Genomic DNA, 16,885 nt, shown 5'->3' on the forward strand with positions numbered 1-16,885 from the left:
TTTAGCAGCCGCAGTGGTAGAATTACTTCTAAGGGGATAGACCTGAGGCCCGAGCCCATTGCTGCGTCACAGCATAGACTCTTGAGTAGAAAGGCCTGGTTCTGTGCCACCTTTGAAGGTGTGCTTTAGGGTTAGTCCCACTTGAACCATGTGGATTAAAAATAGAGAAGAGCCAGTTTCTGAAAGAAAGTTTAGTTCTGTTTGCCAACATAAGAGATACTGGGTAGGCAAACAGAGATACAGTACATTGTTTTGTGGACTGATTTTATTTCTCATTCTGTAACATGTTTGTGACCTTTTAATAGATGAGTAAAAGTGGCTGTGTCTCTTTTCCAAGGTCACATATCTAGCAAGTGACAGAGCCAGAATTTCAGCCTGGCTTTGTCTGACTCCACAGCCTGGCCTCTGCCCATTACCAGAGTTTCTTAAGCTTTTCCTGTGCAGTTCAACCAGGGCAGGGAAGTGTGAACACACTCTGGAGGTATCGGGTTATGGCCCAGCCATCTGCTTGGAGCCTAAAATCCCTTTGAAGTCTAGTTTGTTTAATGTTAAAGTCGTTAAACATTTTCATTCCACTTGTGGAAAAAGACTTTATGTTACCTGTCCACGTAAGAAATTCCCAAACCTGAAGAGAGTTTTTGTAAGAGTTGAGCCAAACTGAGGATACATGCTGGGGAGCAAGATATCAAATGCTCTGCAGAATAACAATTTTGCAGCAGCTTTTATGCATTTGAAATTAAGGAGCTAAGGAAGATTACATGGAGATGGGAGAAAACAAGGCGAGGATTGGGTTACAGGATAGTTGACGATTATGTGCGCTCTTGAGGGTGGTTTCACTTATTTCAAAGGTGTGTTAACCTAGATGCATAGAAACTGTGGACAGGGCTTGCTTAAGGCAAAGATAATCCTTTTACTAAAAAAGTTATATGCCTGGGGTGTGACTACCCACCATGACCTGGCCAGTTAGAAATTTATGATCAGATCACCCTGTGAGGTTACTGTCCCTTAAACTCCTTTTTTTTTTTTTTCATCCACAGACCTAGTGAATAAAATTGATGCTCAAAGGAGAGGAGCCCTGTTATGTTGTGGTGAGCACTGCTGGCCACATACCCTAGAATGATAAGCACAGCACTACCTGAGGCTGTGTGCTCATGTCCTGTTCTCTACTTTATTTTCAGTAGGGATTCAATGAGTTACTTTTTAGAATTCTAGAGAATGTAAAGTGAGAAAACAGAAAAATCATAAATATAAAGAAAATTAACTTTTGTAAAGAACACACTATTGTTCTCTCAAGTTTCAAATGAACCTCTGATCTTCAGATTTCTTGGCAGTGTTGAGCAGTTTCCCTAACCGACTTTCTGCATTCACCACCCTGCTCTTTGTGTGTTACTTGTGGGCTGAGGTACCCAACAAATTGATTTTGGTGAGATAGGGCACCACGATGACTCATTATAGTATTTGTTTTCAATATACTATTTTAAAGTTTGCATCTGTTGTTACATTAAGCAAGATAAATGTTGTATTTTAAAATTTTTTGTTTTGTAGAAAAGCATATGGCAATAATGTTGAACTTCTGAAAACATGAAAAATAAATACTCTTGATGGATCAGCTTTCATTTTTGCAAATTATTTTCCATAAAGGAAACTTGAAGGTTTATTAAGAGGGATTTTCTCACCCTTGAGACTTGGATTTTAAAATTATTATTATTATTATCTTGTTGGGACCCTTTCATTCAAATAGTTATTATGAAATGTGGCTTAAGTTACTAATTTTTCACTGCTAATATAGGATTGATGACTTTAAAAATCAAGTACAAGTTTGTAATCTTGTTAAAAGTGATCATTTTATATTAAATAAATATGTGAACTATGATTAAAGCTTGCTTTTATATCATATGAATGTCTACTAATGACTATTATTGGTGATATGTACTAGAAGTTGAAGGTAGCATTAGAATGTCTTGGAATGCGAAATAATTGGCCTTTAACTTTAAAGAAATCTCTCATATTCTCTTCTCATGAATTTTCTGCCTTTCAGAATAGAATGCATGATTATTGCCAATGATGCAACTGTCAAAGGAGGCACCTACTACCCAGTGACTGTGAAAAAACATTTACGAGCACAAGAAATTGCATTGCAGAACAGGCTCCCCTGCATCTACTTGGGCAAGTTACAGGAGTTGTAAAATAAACTATTTTTAGCTGGTAAAATATAAGACTGTTTAAACAGCAGTCTCCAACCTTTTTGGCACCAGGGACCAGTGCTCCTATGAGAATCTAATGCCTGATGATTTGGGGTGGAGCTGAGGCTGTGATGCTAGTGCTGGGGAGCGGCTGCAAATATAGATGAAGCTTCACTTGCTCACCACTGCTCACCTCCTGCTCTGTGGCCTGGTTCCTAACAGGCCACAGAACAGTACCAGTCCACAGTCCAGGGGTTGGGGACCCCTGGTTAGGAAGGCTATATACATAACATTATCAATTTGTAGTTGTAATTGTTAGTTTCTCCCATAATTACAAAAGAAGTGCATGTTTTTTGCTGGAAACTTGGAGAAAAGGTAAACTAGAACTATCTATAATAACATCACCGAGAAATAGAACTCCTGACAGTATTTTGGTGTATGCCAATTTTTTCTCTACAAATGTGTGTTTTTTTCCTTCTATATGTTCTGTTTTTCTATTAACCACAGTGGGTTCAAACTGTGAAAAACTAGTAGCTAATATTAGTTTATAGATCTATTGAGTGCCAGGTACTATGTTAAATGCTTGAGTATGTATATAATTTGAGCGGATATAATTTGAATAAATTTAATTTTAATTAAAAAATTTTTTTCAATTATAATTGACATATAATATTATGTTAGTTTCAGGTATAAAACAGTCATTAGACATATACTTTATGAATGATAACCCAAATAAGTCTCGTAAGAAAATTTAATTTTCAATGAAAGCAAATTTATATTTAAAATTAAAATACATTTAAATCTAAGGATATTTCAAAAAGAACATAAAAGCAAGGCAGTAAAAAATTGTTGCTTCCTGAATACTGGTTTAGTTTGATAAAATGCCAACATATATTGCATATATTGTTCATTTATGTGGATATTTGAACAGGTACTGATATAGAGATTTTTTTTTCTATGAAAGTGAATTTACCTGGTGACTTACGGTATAAACTGCTTTGCACATATAGCATACAGCAAATAAGGACCTATTGCTAGCAGGTGCTGTGCAAACACTGTAGGGAATGCAGCGAAGAGTATTATGTTGTTCCTGTCTTGACTGGAGACAAGATATAATATATCATAAGACAAAAAAAGACTTATGGTTGGTTGTAGGCAAGAGCGATAGGTATACGACTAGCTACCTTATTGTAGCATTAATATGTGCGCTTACAGTATGTGCTGAACTAAGTACTTTACACACATTTCATGTCATCCCAATAACAACTCTATGAGATAGCTTCTGTTGTTATCTTCATTTCAGAGGTGAGGGAACGGAAGCATAGAATGACTAGGAAACACACCTGTAATTACACAGCTCTGAAGTAACCACACTCTGTTTTGAACTCAGCTGACATTCTAATTCACGACTCTAATCTGCAGTAATACGTGATAAATTGTCACATGAATTCTGTAGAGGGTATTTGCATTGGCTTAAAAGAGGGAAAGATACTTTTTTTTTTAGCTGAACTGGTTAACATTTACGGCGTTTTGGGGGCTTTAGCAGGTCCTCAAAGGAGAGAATGTCCTACACATGTCAAGTAAATTTTTGTATAGGAGTAGGAAAGCCTATTGGATTTGAGGAAAATAGTGAATCCTTTTGGCTGTATTGGGGGATTGGAGAAAGATGCTGCAGAATAGATTAAAAAGATAGGGCAAATTTTTTTGTGAATGTGATTAAGAACTGATGCTGTCATTGATAGAAGCCTTCCTGTGTGTAGCATATTTCGTTCATAGAGATGTACTTATTTCTGTCATTTCTCTTGTTTTCAGTTGATTCAGGAGGGGCAAACTTACATCGACAAGAAGATGTATTTTCAGATCGAGACCACTTTGGCCGAATATTCTATTATCAGGCAATTATGTCTTCTAAAAATATTACACAGGTAATTTCTCATTTAATGAGATGTTTTGCCTTTTGTGCTAAATGACTTTGATAATTAGGTACTCTGAGTGACTTAAAACAAAAGTTAATTGAGAATTGAGGTTTTTTCCCACAGAAAGTAATTTAAGGTTGTCTCCAGTCAGATTCTTTTGTTAATTATAGGAATACACTTATATCTAAACATGTACATGTGAATGATACACTTAACTTTAAAGCAGTAGTTACCTTTGAGGTGGGAGAGAGGAGAAAGGAGTCAGGTAAGAGGTATGGAGAGACATCAGTTATATCTGAAATATTTTATTCCTTAAAAAAAATTTGAAGTGAATTTGGCCAAATGTCAAGATTTAGTAAGAGTTGGTATTAGATGGAAGGATATTTATTTTTTTTATTCTCTAATCTTTTTTGCATGTTTGAAATACTTTTATTATTGGATTTTTAAAGTTTTTAGTATTTTTATTAATATTCTAATTAGTCTTCACTTGCGATTATTATATCTATTTTTATTTTCTATCAATAGAATATGTTATTATTATGTATTTTACTGTTCTGTAGCGACCTCGCCTATCTCTATGCTTTATTTATCTTAATAAGAACTTCAACTTTGCTCAGTTTTGCATCGATGGCTCTTCCATTAGCTGATGTGAAATTCTTATTGTGATCTCTTGTTTTATAGGGGAAATTAGCCCATTTAATCTGGTATTATAATTTATATAGCAGTACTGACCTTGCATTAGCTTCTTAGGGCTTCTGTAACAAATTACCACAAACTGGGTGGTTTAAAATAATAGAAATATTCTCTCAAATTCTGGAGGCTAGAAGTCTGAAATCAAGGGGGTAGCAGGGCTGTGCTCCCTCAGACTGCTCTAAGGAAAATTCTGTTCCTTGCTTCTTCCAGCTTCTGGTGGCTCTAGGCGCTCCCTTACCTTGTGGTTAGGACTCCAGTCTCTCCTTCGGTCTTCACATAGTCTTCTCCTCAGTGTGTCTGTGTCTTCTCTTCTCTCTCTCATAAGGACACTTGTCATTGGAATTAGGCCCCACCCAGGTAATCCAGAATGATCTTCTCTTAAGATCCTTGATTACATCTGAGACTTTTTCCAAATAAAGTCACATTCCTAGGTTCTGGGGATTTGGGTGTGGACATTTCTTTTGGGGGGCCACTATTCAACCTGCCGTAAACTTCTGTCACCTTGCAATCTCATTCTTTGCTCTTTTTGTTCATGTAGCTTTTGTGGAAACTGTATAAAACATTAACTAACACTTTTTTTTTTTTTTAAATTTTATGGAGGATCTACTATAAGTCAGGCTCTATGCTGGTGAATAAAACCAGGTATGGTTTCTGCTCCTGTGGAACATAGAGGTTGAAGTGCTTTAAAAACCAGGTCTTCTTAAAATTAAAAGTGTCCATATATTTTTGAATAAGCAGTACCTGCCTGTGATAAAAAAATCTAAAATGTCTAAAGGGCATTTGACTGAATGTACTTTCCTTTTGCCTATTTTATTTTTGTTTCCTAAACATGTTCACATCAGTATTTCTTTAACTGAGCCAGTTCTCTTAGCATTTATTTTTTCTGTTTCACTCCAGTAGGAAGTTTATGGTTGAGATTTGCCTTTCAATATTTTTATGAACCTCTTGGAATTAAAAAAAAATTAATTGTTATTACATACTAGTCTCTATAGTGCCTGTTCAGTACATGATCTTTTCAGTATATGAACTCTAAACCTGTATCTGCACTGAAGCTATTACTACATGCTTCACTAAAAAAGTCAGGCTATGTGTGAGCCATGTTTAGTTGCAGCTCCTCAAGCCTTTCACTTTTTTTTTTTTTGTTTGCTTCTGCCTATTATTTGTCCTTTTTGGAGATGTACTTAAAATTATTCTCAGGTGTCCCTCCCTTTCCTCTTTCCTTACCTTTTTCCCTCTTTCCCACCTTGGCTTAGCTCATTATTTTTGAAATTTATTTTTTTCGCTTTAGATCTTGTTAATTGTTTTGAGGGGCTTAGTTAGGACAGGCACTGTATATCATTATTTTTAAAATGCATTTCAACCTGTTCATAAAGATAGATAGGGCCTGGGGAAGACAAGTTACTCTGTTTGACTGCTTTGAGGCTCTCTGATAAAAAGATTAAGAAAGAGACACAACGTCCTGGGTAAAACAGACTTTTTGTTTTCTGTATACATTTCAGCCTATCCAGTTAACACAGATAAGCATGAATATTCTAGAATCAGCAGTGTGATCAGTCACTATAGTTGATAATGTTCTTTATTCTGGACAGCTATATAATTGACATGTGTATTTTGTGGCTTTTATTTTTTAATGGTTCCTCAAGTACAGTAAGAAAAAAATGTGATACAGCCAGTATTTGCTTTCCACAATTACTTTGAATGGAAAAAGATGTAAAATTAGAGATTTGAAAAACATTATCATGTTTTTAATGGCTTTTCCATCAAGCACCTGAAACTTTTCTCCCCTCCAAGTTGTAATACATTTAACACCATATGCCTTTGAACTGCTGGTAGTCTTCTGCCATCTTTCAGTGGAAGGATGGAGGTCTAGAGGTCACACAGCTTTTCAGAATTCGATATAAAACCTCTTGACTTCCTTTCAGAGACTCTTTCCATAGGGCAGGCTGCTGACTGACCTACAATTTGTAATTTGTTTTGGGTGCGTGAGAACCAGTCTCTGTTTGTTCAGGCAAGACATGGAGGATAATGAAATTTTGTCTAAAGATTTTTAAAGGCTATTATCTCACTTTTGTAGCATCTCATTTCCTTTTGTTCAAAAATTTTGCTTGTGCTTTCTGTGGTAGTGGTGACAACTATTGTTCCTCTCAGGTACACATTATCCTTAGCCTTCTTGCTGTTGTCTTACTCTTGATTCAAGTTTTTGAATCGCCGTGGCCTTCCTCACCCTACGAGAGAGATCTCTTGGTTTGTCTGTGTCACAGAGCAGACCCACGTCCCTTGTGACTGGGTGGATTGTAGCCTCTCAGTACGGTTCTTGGGAGTTCTCTCTTGTCCTGATGCAGATGGAGGTCACTATGATACCTCTCCTTGCGCAGTGCCTCCCATGCACCTTCAAGTGTGGTCAGATCAGTTTATGGTCAAGCATCTTGTATCCTTTTAGAAGAGAAAGCAGCAGAATCTCCTTTCTGGGAGATTATTCGTCCAGTGTGGTCCAGAGTAAGATCTTTGTTGTACCACAGACCAGTGCTTCGGGACCTGGAAAGTCGTTGGTGCTGTTGTGGCCCTGGGGTCCCTGTGCTTTGTAAGTAGCAGCAGCAGACTCAGTGGCAGAGCTCCTCGTCTTGGTGTACATGCACTCTGTTTTGTGAGTGAGTAAATGGCTTCGAATTAAATGGTGAGATTGTGTGACAGTGGCAATTTATCTGTATTCTTTTATTTAATTTTTATTCCTATTATTAGAATTTGTTTTAGCAATGTTAAGTTTTGTTCCTGTTAGATACATGTGACTGGAAGAGCCTTTCTTTTAGATGGAAAATTTGAGAATTTTTATTTTTGTGTACTTAGTAACTATAGCTCTTGCTTTAAAAAATTTTGTTATAGCAGCTTTTAAGATGTAATTTACATACCATACAATTACCCATTTAATATGTACAATTTAATGGTTTTAGGATATTCAAAGTTGAATCAATTTTAGAATATTTTTATCACCCCTGAAGGAAATGCCTATTCATTAGCAATTATTCTCCATTTCTCTCCAGTGTCTCCAGCCCCTGCCAACCACTAATTCACTTTCTGTCTCTGTGGATTTGTCTGTTCTAGACATTTTATATAAATGGAATCATACAATAAGTGATCTTTTGTGACTGGTTTCTCTCAGCATAGTGGTTTCAAGGTTTACCTATGTCTTTCTCTTGATTTTTTTATCATTCTCCGAGTTGGTATGGAATCCCGTTTATGGCTCGTCTCCCCTCTCTGGAATAGAGGAGTGGTTTACGGCTGGATTGAAGAGCAACAACAAAGTACTTGTAAACAAAGACTATCTCAAGTCTTCAGGTATGCTTTGGTTTTAGTCACTTAAGGTAGATGGTTTTGATCTCTGTGTTAGTTTTCTACTGCTGCAGAACAAATTACCTCAAAACTGAGCAGTTTAAAACAACTGCATTTATTATCTCGCAGTTCCTATGGGTTATGAGTCTGAGCACAGCCTAGCTGGATCCTCTAGCTCTGGGTCTCTCCTAGTCATCTCAAGGTTCAGCTAGGAAGGATCCACCCCCTAGCTCACTCATGTGCTTGCTGGCAGGATTCAGTGCTTTGCAGGCCTCACTCAGTTCCTTATGAGCTGCTGGCTGGTGGTCTGTCTAAGTTCTTTCCAATGTGGGCCTCTCCGTAGAGCATCTCACCATGTGTCAGCTGCCTACATCAAAGTGAGCAGACAAGAAGGCAAGAGAGAGGGCCAGCAAGATGGAAGAGATAGTCTTTTATAACTTGATCACAGAAGTAACACCTGCCATTTGATAAAAGGACATCACTAGATCCACCACACACTCAAGGGGTCAAGATTACACAGGACTTGAATACCAAGAGTTAAAGATTATTGGGAGCCATTATCAGCTGGTCTCAGAGAGGTAGATTGTTGATTTCCTTGGTTGCAGAAGTACTGTGGAGAAAACACATCCTAAGTGCTCTTAGGAATATGATAAAATTCTCTGACGTCGATGTGCTAATAATTTGTCAGCTATTCAGTTGTGAGATCTTTCTATTAAATTGGTAGATCTTTTCTCCCCCCTGAGATGGCATGATGGCATTCAGTTTCATTTCCCTCGTTTTTTTAAATATATATATTTTTATTAACATATAGCTGACATATAGTCATTTCCTTCATTTTTGTCTTGCTACATTTTGATAAACTAACTCCTCTTTCTTTGTCTCTTCCATCCCCTACCCGCCATCTCCATGTCCACCCTTGGTCTCTGAATACTTGCTGACAGTGCTTTATTTTTCTCCTTTTGTTCTCTGGTTGTTTTCATGGAACCCTGCTATGCCTATTTAGTTCTTTAGGTATTACTTTTAAAAATTGTCCCCTTTAAGATTCTTGCATCATTGTGACTCCTCTACTTCCTGGATTTTTTTTTTTTAGGTACCGAAGTAGTTTGAGCAGAATCTGGTGTTCTAGTACAGAGAACTACAGGCTGATAAGGTGAAATTGTGTTCTTTTCTACTGACAGAATCTTAAAGAAAAAGCTCATAAAATATTTCAGACATGCAAAAAATACAGTGAATTATAGAACGAAAGACTTGTACCCTTCACTCAGAATTATGAAGTATTAACATTTCATTTGTTATTTTTGCCTTAGATTTTTAAATAACTTATTTATTAATGTCATTTATCTATTTGAAATGTTGTATTGATGGATATGTTGATTATTTGCATATTTTCTCTATTATGAACACTGCTATAATAATGTATTTTGTGCTCATGGTCAAGAGTTTTTCTAGCCATAGATATTTTGAAAACAAACTTCTGGGTGATTGATGAGCCAAAATAATAAGCAATAAACATTTCTGTAATATGTTGATAGAGAAATACTACAGCCATTAAAAAAATATTTTTATGTTTCAGGTACAGTCATTTTAAATAACATACATGAAATAAGGAGAAATGCTTTTTTGGCAGTTTTTATATGTAAAAATGTTAACTTGTGCTGAATTCTATTTTTGGATTAATACTAATGTGGCATTTTTTTTCTCAAAACAAATATTTGTATGACCATAAGGAAATCTAATGGAATATTGAGATTAGTAGCAAAAACTGCTTTAAGGTGGTAATGTAAGAAAATATCCATTACATTCTTCTTTCCTTTTTTTTTGCGATATTATTTATTCCTGTATAGGAGTAATCTGCCAAACCCATATTTATTGTTCTTTGTGTCATATTAATCTCTAAGAATATTTTTTAAGCTTTTATTATGGAAAATTTTAAACAGACACAAAAGTAGAGATAATGGTACTGTGAACCCTCCTATGTGCATCACCCAGCTTCAACACAATTGACTTTCTTTTGAGCAAACTTTTCAACTGTGAGGCTAACGTTAGTTTTAGATTTAGAACATATCATATTTGGGGTAACACAAAGTATTAACAACATTGATCTGGAGAATTATTTCAGTATTCCTATGAAGTAGGTGGCAATTGTTTACAGGACTTGTTATTATTAGATTTAAAAGTTATCCTTTTAATACAGTTTTACTAATTTATGTGTGGGTTGTGAGTTTCTTCTCTCCATTAGTTGCTCAGGCTCATGGTCTGTCTGGCCAGTCTTCTCTTTCACAAGGAGATTATCCATAAACATTGTGAAAGTGTGACAGAAGCCCTTCAGAATGTTTTGATACAAGAAGTTAAACTATTTCAAACGTTTAGAGGCCTGCATTTTTTAAATGAAGTACAGGGACTAGCTAATAATATCTCCTGGTACTGCAATGTTTATGGCACTGTAGATCCAGAGACTGTATATTTCACAGTGTGAGCTGTACCTCATGGGTTTCTTGTATGCTTGGATTACAGATAGCAGTAATCATGGGCACCTGTACGGCAGGAGGTGCTTACATCCCTGCATTGGCTGATGAAAACATCATTGTACGCAAGCAGGGTACCATTTTCTTGGCAGGACCCCCCTTGGTAAGAACATAATCTCGATAGATTGAAGAAAAATATACACAATAAGAAATTTACCATTCTAACCATTTTTAATTATACAGAAGCAGCAGCAGCCTCATCTGCTTAAAAATTCTAAATTTCGACACTTGTTTTGCTGAAAATTGAGAAAAGGCTTTGTAGGTTTTACACATAATCTGGGATTGAATTGCCATAGTTTTCAGTAGCTTAAAATGGTTGAAAAAATGCATAATGATAAGACAAGGTTTGAAGGAACTTTTTGTTCTTCTATCTTTTGTTTATCTTCTGAACTTGTTATTTAGTAGGATGAGCTATTTTAATTTTCTCTTTGACTTTTATCATCTTTGCACCTGTCACAGTATCAAACATGTTGTGGGTGTTCAATAAATATTAACCTATGACAAATCCTTAGTTTTTTAGTCAGATCCCTGAAAATAAATACAGTATATTAGTTGTTTATTCCTCTTTACAACTTTAAATATCCATACACCTGTTGTAATTAGTTATTGTCTGGATCGCTATTTTACACTGAACTTTTTTGGGAAGAAGAGACCCAAAAATTTAGTTCCAGATGTGGAACAATTGGAGATGAAAATTTTAATTACTTCTCCCCGTGGAATAATTTTTTATTTACGACAGAGCTTTCTATCTAGTGAATAATAAGTCATTTCTATGCTGTATTTTAGGTTAATGTTCATTATTCTAATTAAAGCTTTTCCTGTTTGAAGAAAAAGAAACAAATCAATCAACTCAAAGAAATAGGAATCAGTAAGCAATTCCTAAGGGATCTTGTTAGCATTTAGCACTAAATGATTTCTCTTTCTTTTTCCTGTTAGAATTTCTCAGGCTGTAATTAAGTCATTCTTAATTTATTTCTTGAGGTTTTTTTCTTTTTGGTCCTATTCTGCTGAATCTTAGATGTGAGTAATCCTAGATATTTTTTCCTATCTTAAAGGTACACCTTTAACAGTTCGTAATAATTGCTGGCGTTTTTCAGCATAGGTGAAAAAAGTCATTACTTCAGTACATTTATTGAGTGTTCAAAGATGAATAAATTACAGTTCCTGCCATCAAGGAACTCACAGAGTAGAGGAGACGACAGAGACACATGCAAATTACTGAAATGTAGTCTGGCAAGTGCCATATTAGAAGTGTAAGTGGAATACTCTTGGACTATGGATAAACAAGCATTGCTCTGTTAATACTATGCAATGCCATTAATGATGAAAAGGCCTGAGTGGGTCAGGGAAAACCACATAGGGCAGGTGGGGCTTGAAGGATAAGCAGGGATTCACCAGGTGGGTGAGAGGGAGAAGGGAGCCTAGGCAGTGGGAACAGCATGTGCACAGACACAAAGGCTTTAACGAGCATGCAGAGGTAGCCTAACATCTGGAAGAGAGCAGGCTTTCAGGCCAGAAATGCCTGGGTTCAAATCAAGTTCCATCACTTGCTCAAGGGCTGTGGGCAAGTTCCTTAGTGATACTGGGTTCAGATTTTTCATCTGTAGACTAGAGACAATATTATCTAGGTTTGCTAGGTGGGTGGAATTAGAAAACAAAATGTTCTTTAGCTGTATGGTAGAAAGAGTTGTAGGTATAGTCAGGTTGGGAGATGTGCATGTTAGGAAATAATTTATATATCTCAGATGGGCAAATCTCACCACTGACTTTTCTCCTTGCCTTAGGTTAAAGCAGCAACTGGAGAAGAGATATCAGCTGAGGAACTTGGAGGTGCTGATCTTCATTGCAGGTGAAACAGAAGCGATTGTTTCTTTCCAAGTGTTTAAGTTGCCAGGTCAAACCACAGTTTATTTGTTCTTGATCTGCTGTTTTAGGGTTCAATTCTTTGAACTGTAGAGTTGCATATCTAAGCTAGAACATCAGTTTTTTCATTACAGAAAGACTGGAGAGACAGGTTTCTCATTTAACAAACATCCATGAGCACCTGTTGTATAACAGGCACTGTTCTAGATATTTAGGATAAGACATTCCCTTTGACTTCATTTATACCCTAGGTCAGGATGACCAATAAACAAATAATACCCCCAAAATTATATAAATGTGTATATGTGGTAAGGCCAACAAAGGAGAAATATAGGGAGAGAATATAGGAGGTGGATTGGATCTACTGGTGTGTAACTATTATGACTTTGTTAAATTAATATTTGTTAAGTGGAGCACAGGATGCTGGATGGTGAGCCACGATTCAACAACAGCCAATAGAGAAATAGAAATAGAGAAGTTTAATACTCAAAGGTCCTGGAGGGAGTACATGGCATTGCTTCGAGGGACCACACAGAGAGGTCAGGGCAGAGTACAGAAAGACAGATAGACAGATAGAAAGAGACACACAGAGAGACAGGACTTGGGGCACATTTTTTTAATAGGGTCCTAGGTTAAAGTGCTTTGGGGTTTCTGGGCTAGGGCCAGATTGTTCAGTTCAAACGAAAAGAGTGGGATTTTGATAAGCCCCATGGGAGTCTTATCTAAGGGGTACATAAGGCATAAACATGCTGGGAGGCAGGGGAGACTGTTGAACACAAAGGCTGTTAGGAAAGTCATATCAGGATTTGCATTTGCTTGTGACTCTGCAGTTGCTCTTTTGGGCTTGCACCTGAATGGAGGGGCTAGTGTCAGTTTGAGGTCCCTGCGGGCCTCTTGGTCAAGCAAAATGGATGCTGAGGAGCAATTAGGAAACCATTGAAAAGCTTTAAAAAAATCCCTCTGGCTGCTACATGGAGAATGCTTGGAGTGTTGGAAAGTGTCTACAGGTGTCTACATGGGGGACCAGTTGGATGGTTGTATCAATAACATAGGTGAGAGATGCTGGTGGCTTAGATGGTTATGGTGGTAATGAAAGTTGGGGGAAGTGAACAGACTTGAGCTCTATTTTAGATGTGGAATTGAGAGACTTGTTGATGGATTTTATATAAAGAGTTCAGGAAAATGAGGTGACAAAGGTGATGACATGAAATCGTTTTATTTCTTGAGATTGGGAAGATAGAAAGAGGCGCAGATTTGGGGATGGCCAGGGAGATCAAGCATTCCTTTTGTACTTGATAAATTAGACATGCTTGAGACATCCAACTAGAGATGCTGAGAAGACAGTTAACTCTAAGGGTCTGAGGCCTAGGTCAGGGTGGAGATCTTTACTAGGGAGTCCTCAGCATAGAGGTAGACTTTAAACCATGGGATGAGGTGAGCTCACCTTGGGGTGAATGTAAATGAAAAAGAGGGCCCAGGACCATACTGTCAAGAACCCAGACATAAATGGCAAGTTAAGCATCGACCTCAGTGGCCTGGCAGGTGCAGTAAACCTTTCTTTGATCTACCAGACTGCAAAGCTAGGGAGGCAGATGGCTATGGGAGCAGCCTGGTAGGTGGGAGAAGAAAGATAGGTATATTTCTACTCTCCTATCAAAGAACACTGCCTATGTTTTGAAGAGTTGGTTAAGGGATCTACCTTTGCTTCAGTTTTTCATTTATTTCTTTTTCATCGAACACTTATTATGAATAGATTGATTATACTAAGTGTTATGAGTAATACAGAGGAATTTTAGGCCTAATCCCTACCCTCAGGATTTATAATTTAATTAGGCATATAAGAGAAATAAATAATTAAAAATAATTAGAAAATAAATATGCTAGCATGCTTTCAGTTTTACAACTAGAGACAAAAGGAGGAATGATTAAGGGAATGACTGGAGTGGATTTGAGGTAAGCATAGGAAAGCTTAGAGGGACAGCTTGAGTTTCTGCCTGAGTTTGAACAGAATGCTAGTTTATTTAGGTAAGCACACTGTGTGAGCAGAGATGGAGCATCACTCTGGTATCTGGACACTTACTAACCTTTACAGGGGTACATTGGAGTCAATGTTTCAACACAGAGAGAAAGAGGACACAGGTAGAAGTGGGTGAGTGGGGTGCAGGATAGAGTGTATTGCCATTGTTCATACGTGCTTAATCAGGGAAAATAGATGAAGGTAATATTTGAGGATCATTAAGTTTTTAAAATTTTGACTGTTTAAAAAAAAAAAATCTGGTGTCCATGAAAGCTGTAGGCAGTGTATCAGTTTAGGATGTAGGTCCTAGAATTCATCTCTCATTTGCTTCACTCATTTCTTTGTGACTAGATAAACTACTTAACCTCCTCTAGTTTTATTTTATCATGTGTAAAATAAAGATAAGAATAGTTCCTACTTTGCAGCACAGTGTCTGGTGGATACTAAGCATACTATCAATAAGCACCCTGCTTAAAATTATGGCAGTGATTAGGTGGTGATGGCTTTTTTTGGAACAGTGTCACAATTGTTTTGGGTTCTGTCTTTATCAATACATATTTATAACTGATGAGTCATCCTTAGGAGTTAATTTGACACAAAGACTTACATAATATAGTGCCTCATCAAAGATTTCTCTTTCCTGCTGTTATGGGTAAATACTAGGAAGTTTTTATTTGTTTATTTATTTTAAAAATTATTCTTTTTCTTATTAGTTTCAGGTATATAGTACATTGGTTAGACATTTAAATAGTTTATGAAATGATCCCTCTGATTACTCTATCACCCATCTGGTTCTGCACGTAGCCATTACAGTACTATTGACTAAGTTCCCTGTGCTGTTCTCTACAACCCCATGACTACTTTTTAACTACTAATTTGTACTTCATCAGCTTTTACCCTTTTCTTCCAGCCCCCAACCTCACTCCCCTCTGACAGTGACCAGATTGTCCTCTGTATCTATGAGTCTGTTTTTATTTAGTTTGTTCCTTAGGTTCCACATGTAAGTGAAATCATATGATATTTATCCCTCTTTGTTTGACTTATTTCACTTAGCACAATAAACTCTAGGTTCATCCATGTTGTTGCAAATGATAAGATTTCATTTTTAATGGCTGAGTAATATTCCATTATATATACAAACCATAACTTCTTTATCTAATTATCTGTTGGTGGGCATTTAGGTTGTTTTCATATCTTGGCTATTATAAATTGTACTGCTGCGAACAGAGGGGTGCATAGATCTTTACAAATTATTGTTTGGTTTTCTTTGGATAAATACCTAGAAGTACAATTGCGGGATCAAAAGCTAGTTCCATTTTTAATTTCTTGAGGAACCTTCAGACTGTTTTCCATAGTGGTGTACCAGTTCACATTCCTGCCAACAGTGTATGAGGGTTCTCTTTTCTCCACATCTTCGCCATCACTTGTTTTTTGATTTATTGGTGATAGCCATTCCTACAGGTGTGAGGTGATATCTAATAGTGGTTTTAATTGCATTTCTCTGATTTGTTATCTTGAGCATTTTTTCATATTTCTATTGGCTGTCTGTATTTCCTCTTTGGAGAATTATCTGTGCCGGTCTTCTGCTCATTTTTTAATTGGATTGTTTTGTTGTTGTTGTTGTTGTTGTTGAGTTGTATTACATCTTTATAAATTTTGGATATTAACCCCTTATCAGATGTATCATAGGCAAATATCTTTATCCATTCTGTAGGTTGTCTTTTCACTTCGTTGATGGTTTCCTTTGCTATGTAGTCCCTTTAGTTTGATGTAGTCCCATTTGTTTATTATTATTTTTTTGTTCCCCTTGCCCGTGGACATAGAAAAGAAATTATTAATAGCAACATCGGATAGTTTACTGCCTATGTTTTCTTCTAGAAGTTGTATGGTTTCCAGTCTTACATTTAAGTCTTTAATTCATTTTGAGTTTATTCTTGTATATGGTGTAAGAAGGTGGTCCAGTTTCATTTTTTTTGCATGTATCTGTCCAGTTTTCCTAATGCCATTTATTGAATAGACTGTCTTTACCCCATTGTATATTCTTGCCTCCTTTGTCATATATTAAATGAATGAATGTATAGATGTGGATTTATTTCTGGTCTCTCTATTCTGTTCCATTGATCTATGTATCTGTTTTTATGCCAGTACCATGCCGTTTTGATTACAATAGTCTTGTAGTATAGTTTGATACCAGGTAGGGTGATACCTCCAACTTTGTTCTTTCTCAAGATTGGTGTGGCTATTTGAGATCTTTTATGGTTCCATGTAAATTTGGATGATTTCATTTTTTTACAATTTATTTTTTAATTTAAGTATAGTTGGTACGCAGTCTTATATTAGTTATATTAGTTTCAGGTGTAC

General features: G+C 36.5%; 1 protein-coding gene across 2 annotated transcripts in view; it reads left to right on the forward strand.

The window, feature by feature from the left end:
- MCCC2 (methylcrotonoyl-CoA carboxylase 2) overlaps positions 1 to 16,885 on the forward strand; it is a 50,677-nt gene that overhangs the window by 11,323 nt on the left and 22,469 nt on the right. For both annotated transcript variants that reach the window (XR_001517044.2, XM_006913123.3), the window contains exons 5-8: positions 2,039 to 2,166; positions 3,996 to 4,108; positions 10,634 to 10,747; positions 12,429 to 12,493. Coding sequence is in view for 1 of the 2 variants with exons in the window: in XM_006913123.3 (XP_006913185.1) it covers positions 2,039 to 2,166; positions 3,996 to 4,108; positions 10,634 to 10,747; positions 12,429 to 12,493 (420 nt within the window). In the remaining variant the exon portion in view is untranslated. The remainder of the gene's footprint in view (positions 1 to 2,038; positions 2,167 to 3,995; positions 4,109 to 10,633; positions 10,748 to 12,428; positions 12,494 to 16,885) is intronic.

Source organism: Pteropus alecto, unplaced genomic scaffold (genome assembly GCF_000325575.1).
Source record: "Pteropus alecto unplaced genomic scaffold, ASM32557v1 scaffold20, whole genome shotgun sequence".
Classification (NCBI taxonomy): domain Eukaryota; kingdom Metazoa; phylum Chordata; class Mammalia; order Chiroptera; family Pteropodidae; genus Pteropus; species Pteropus alecto.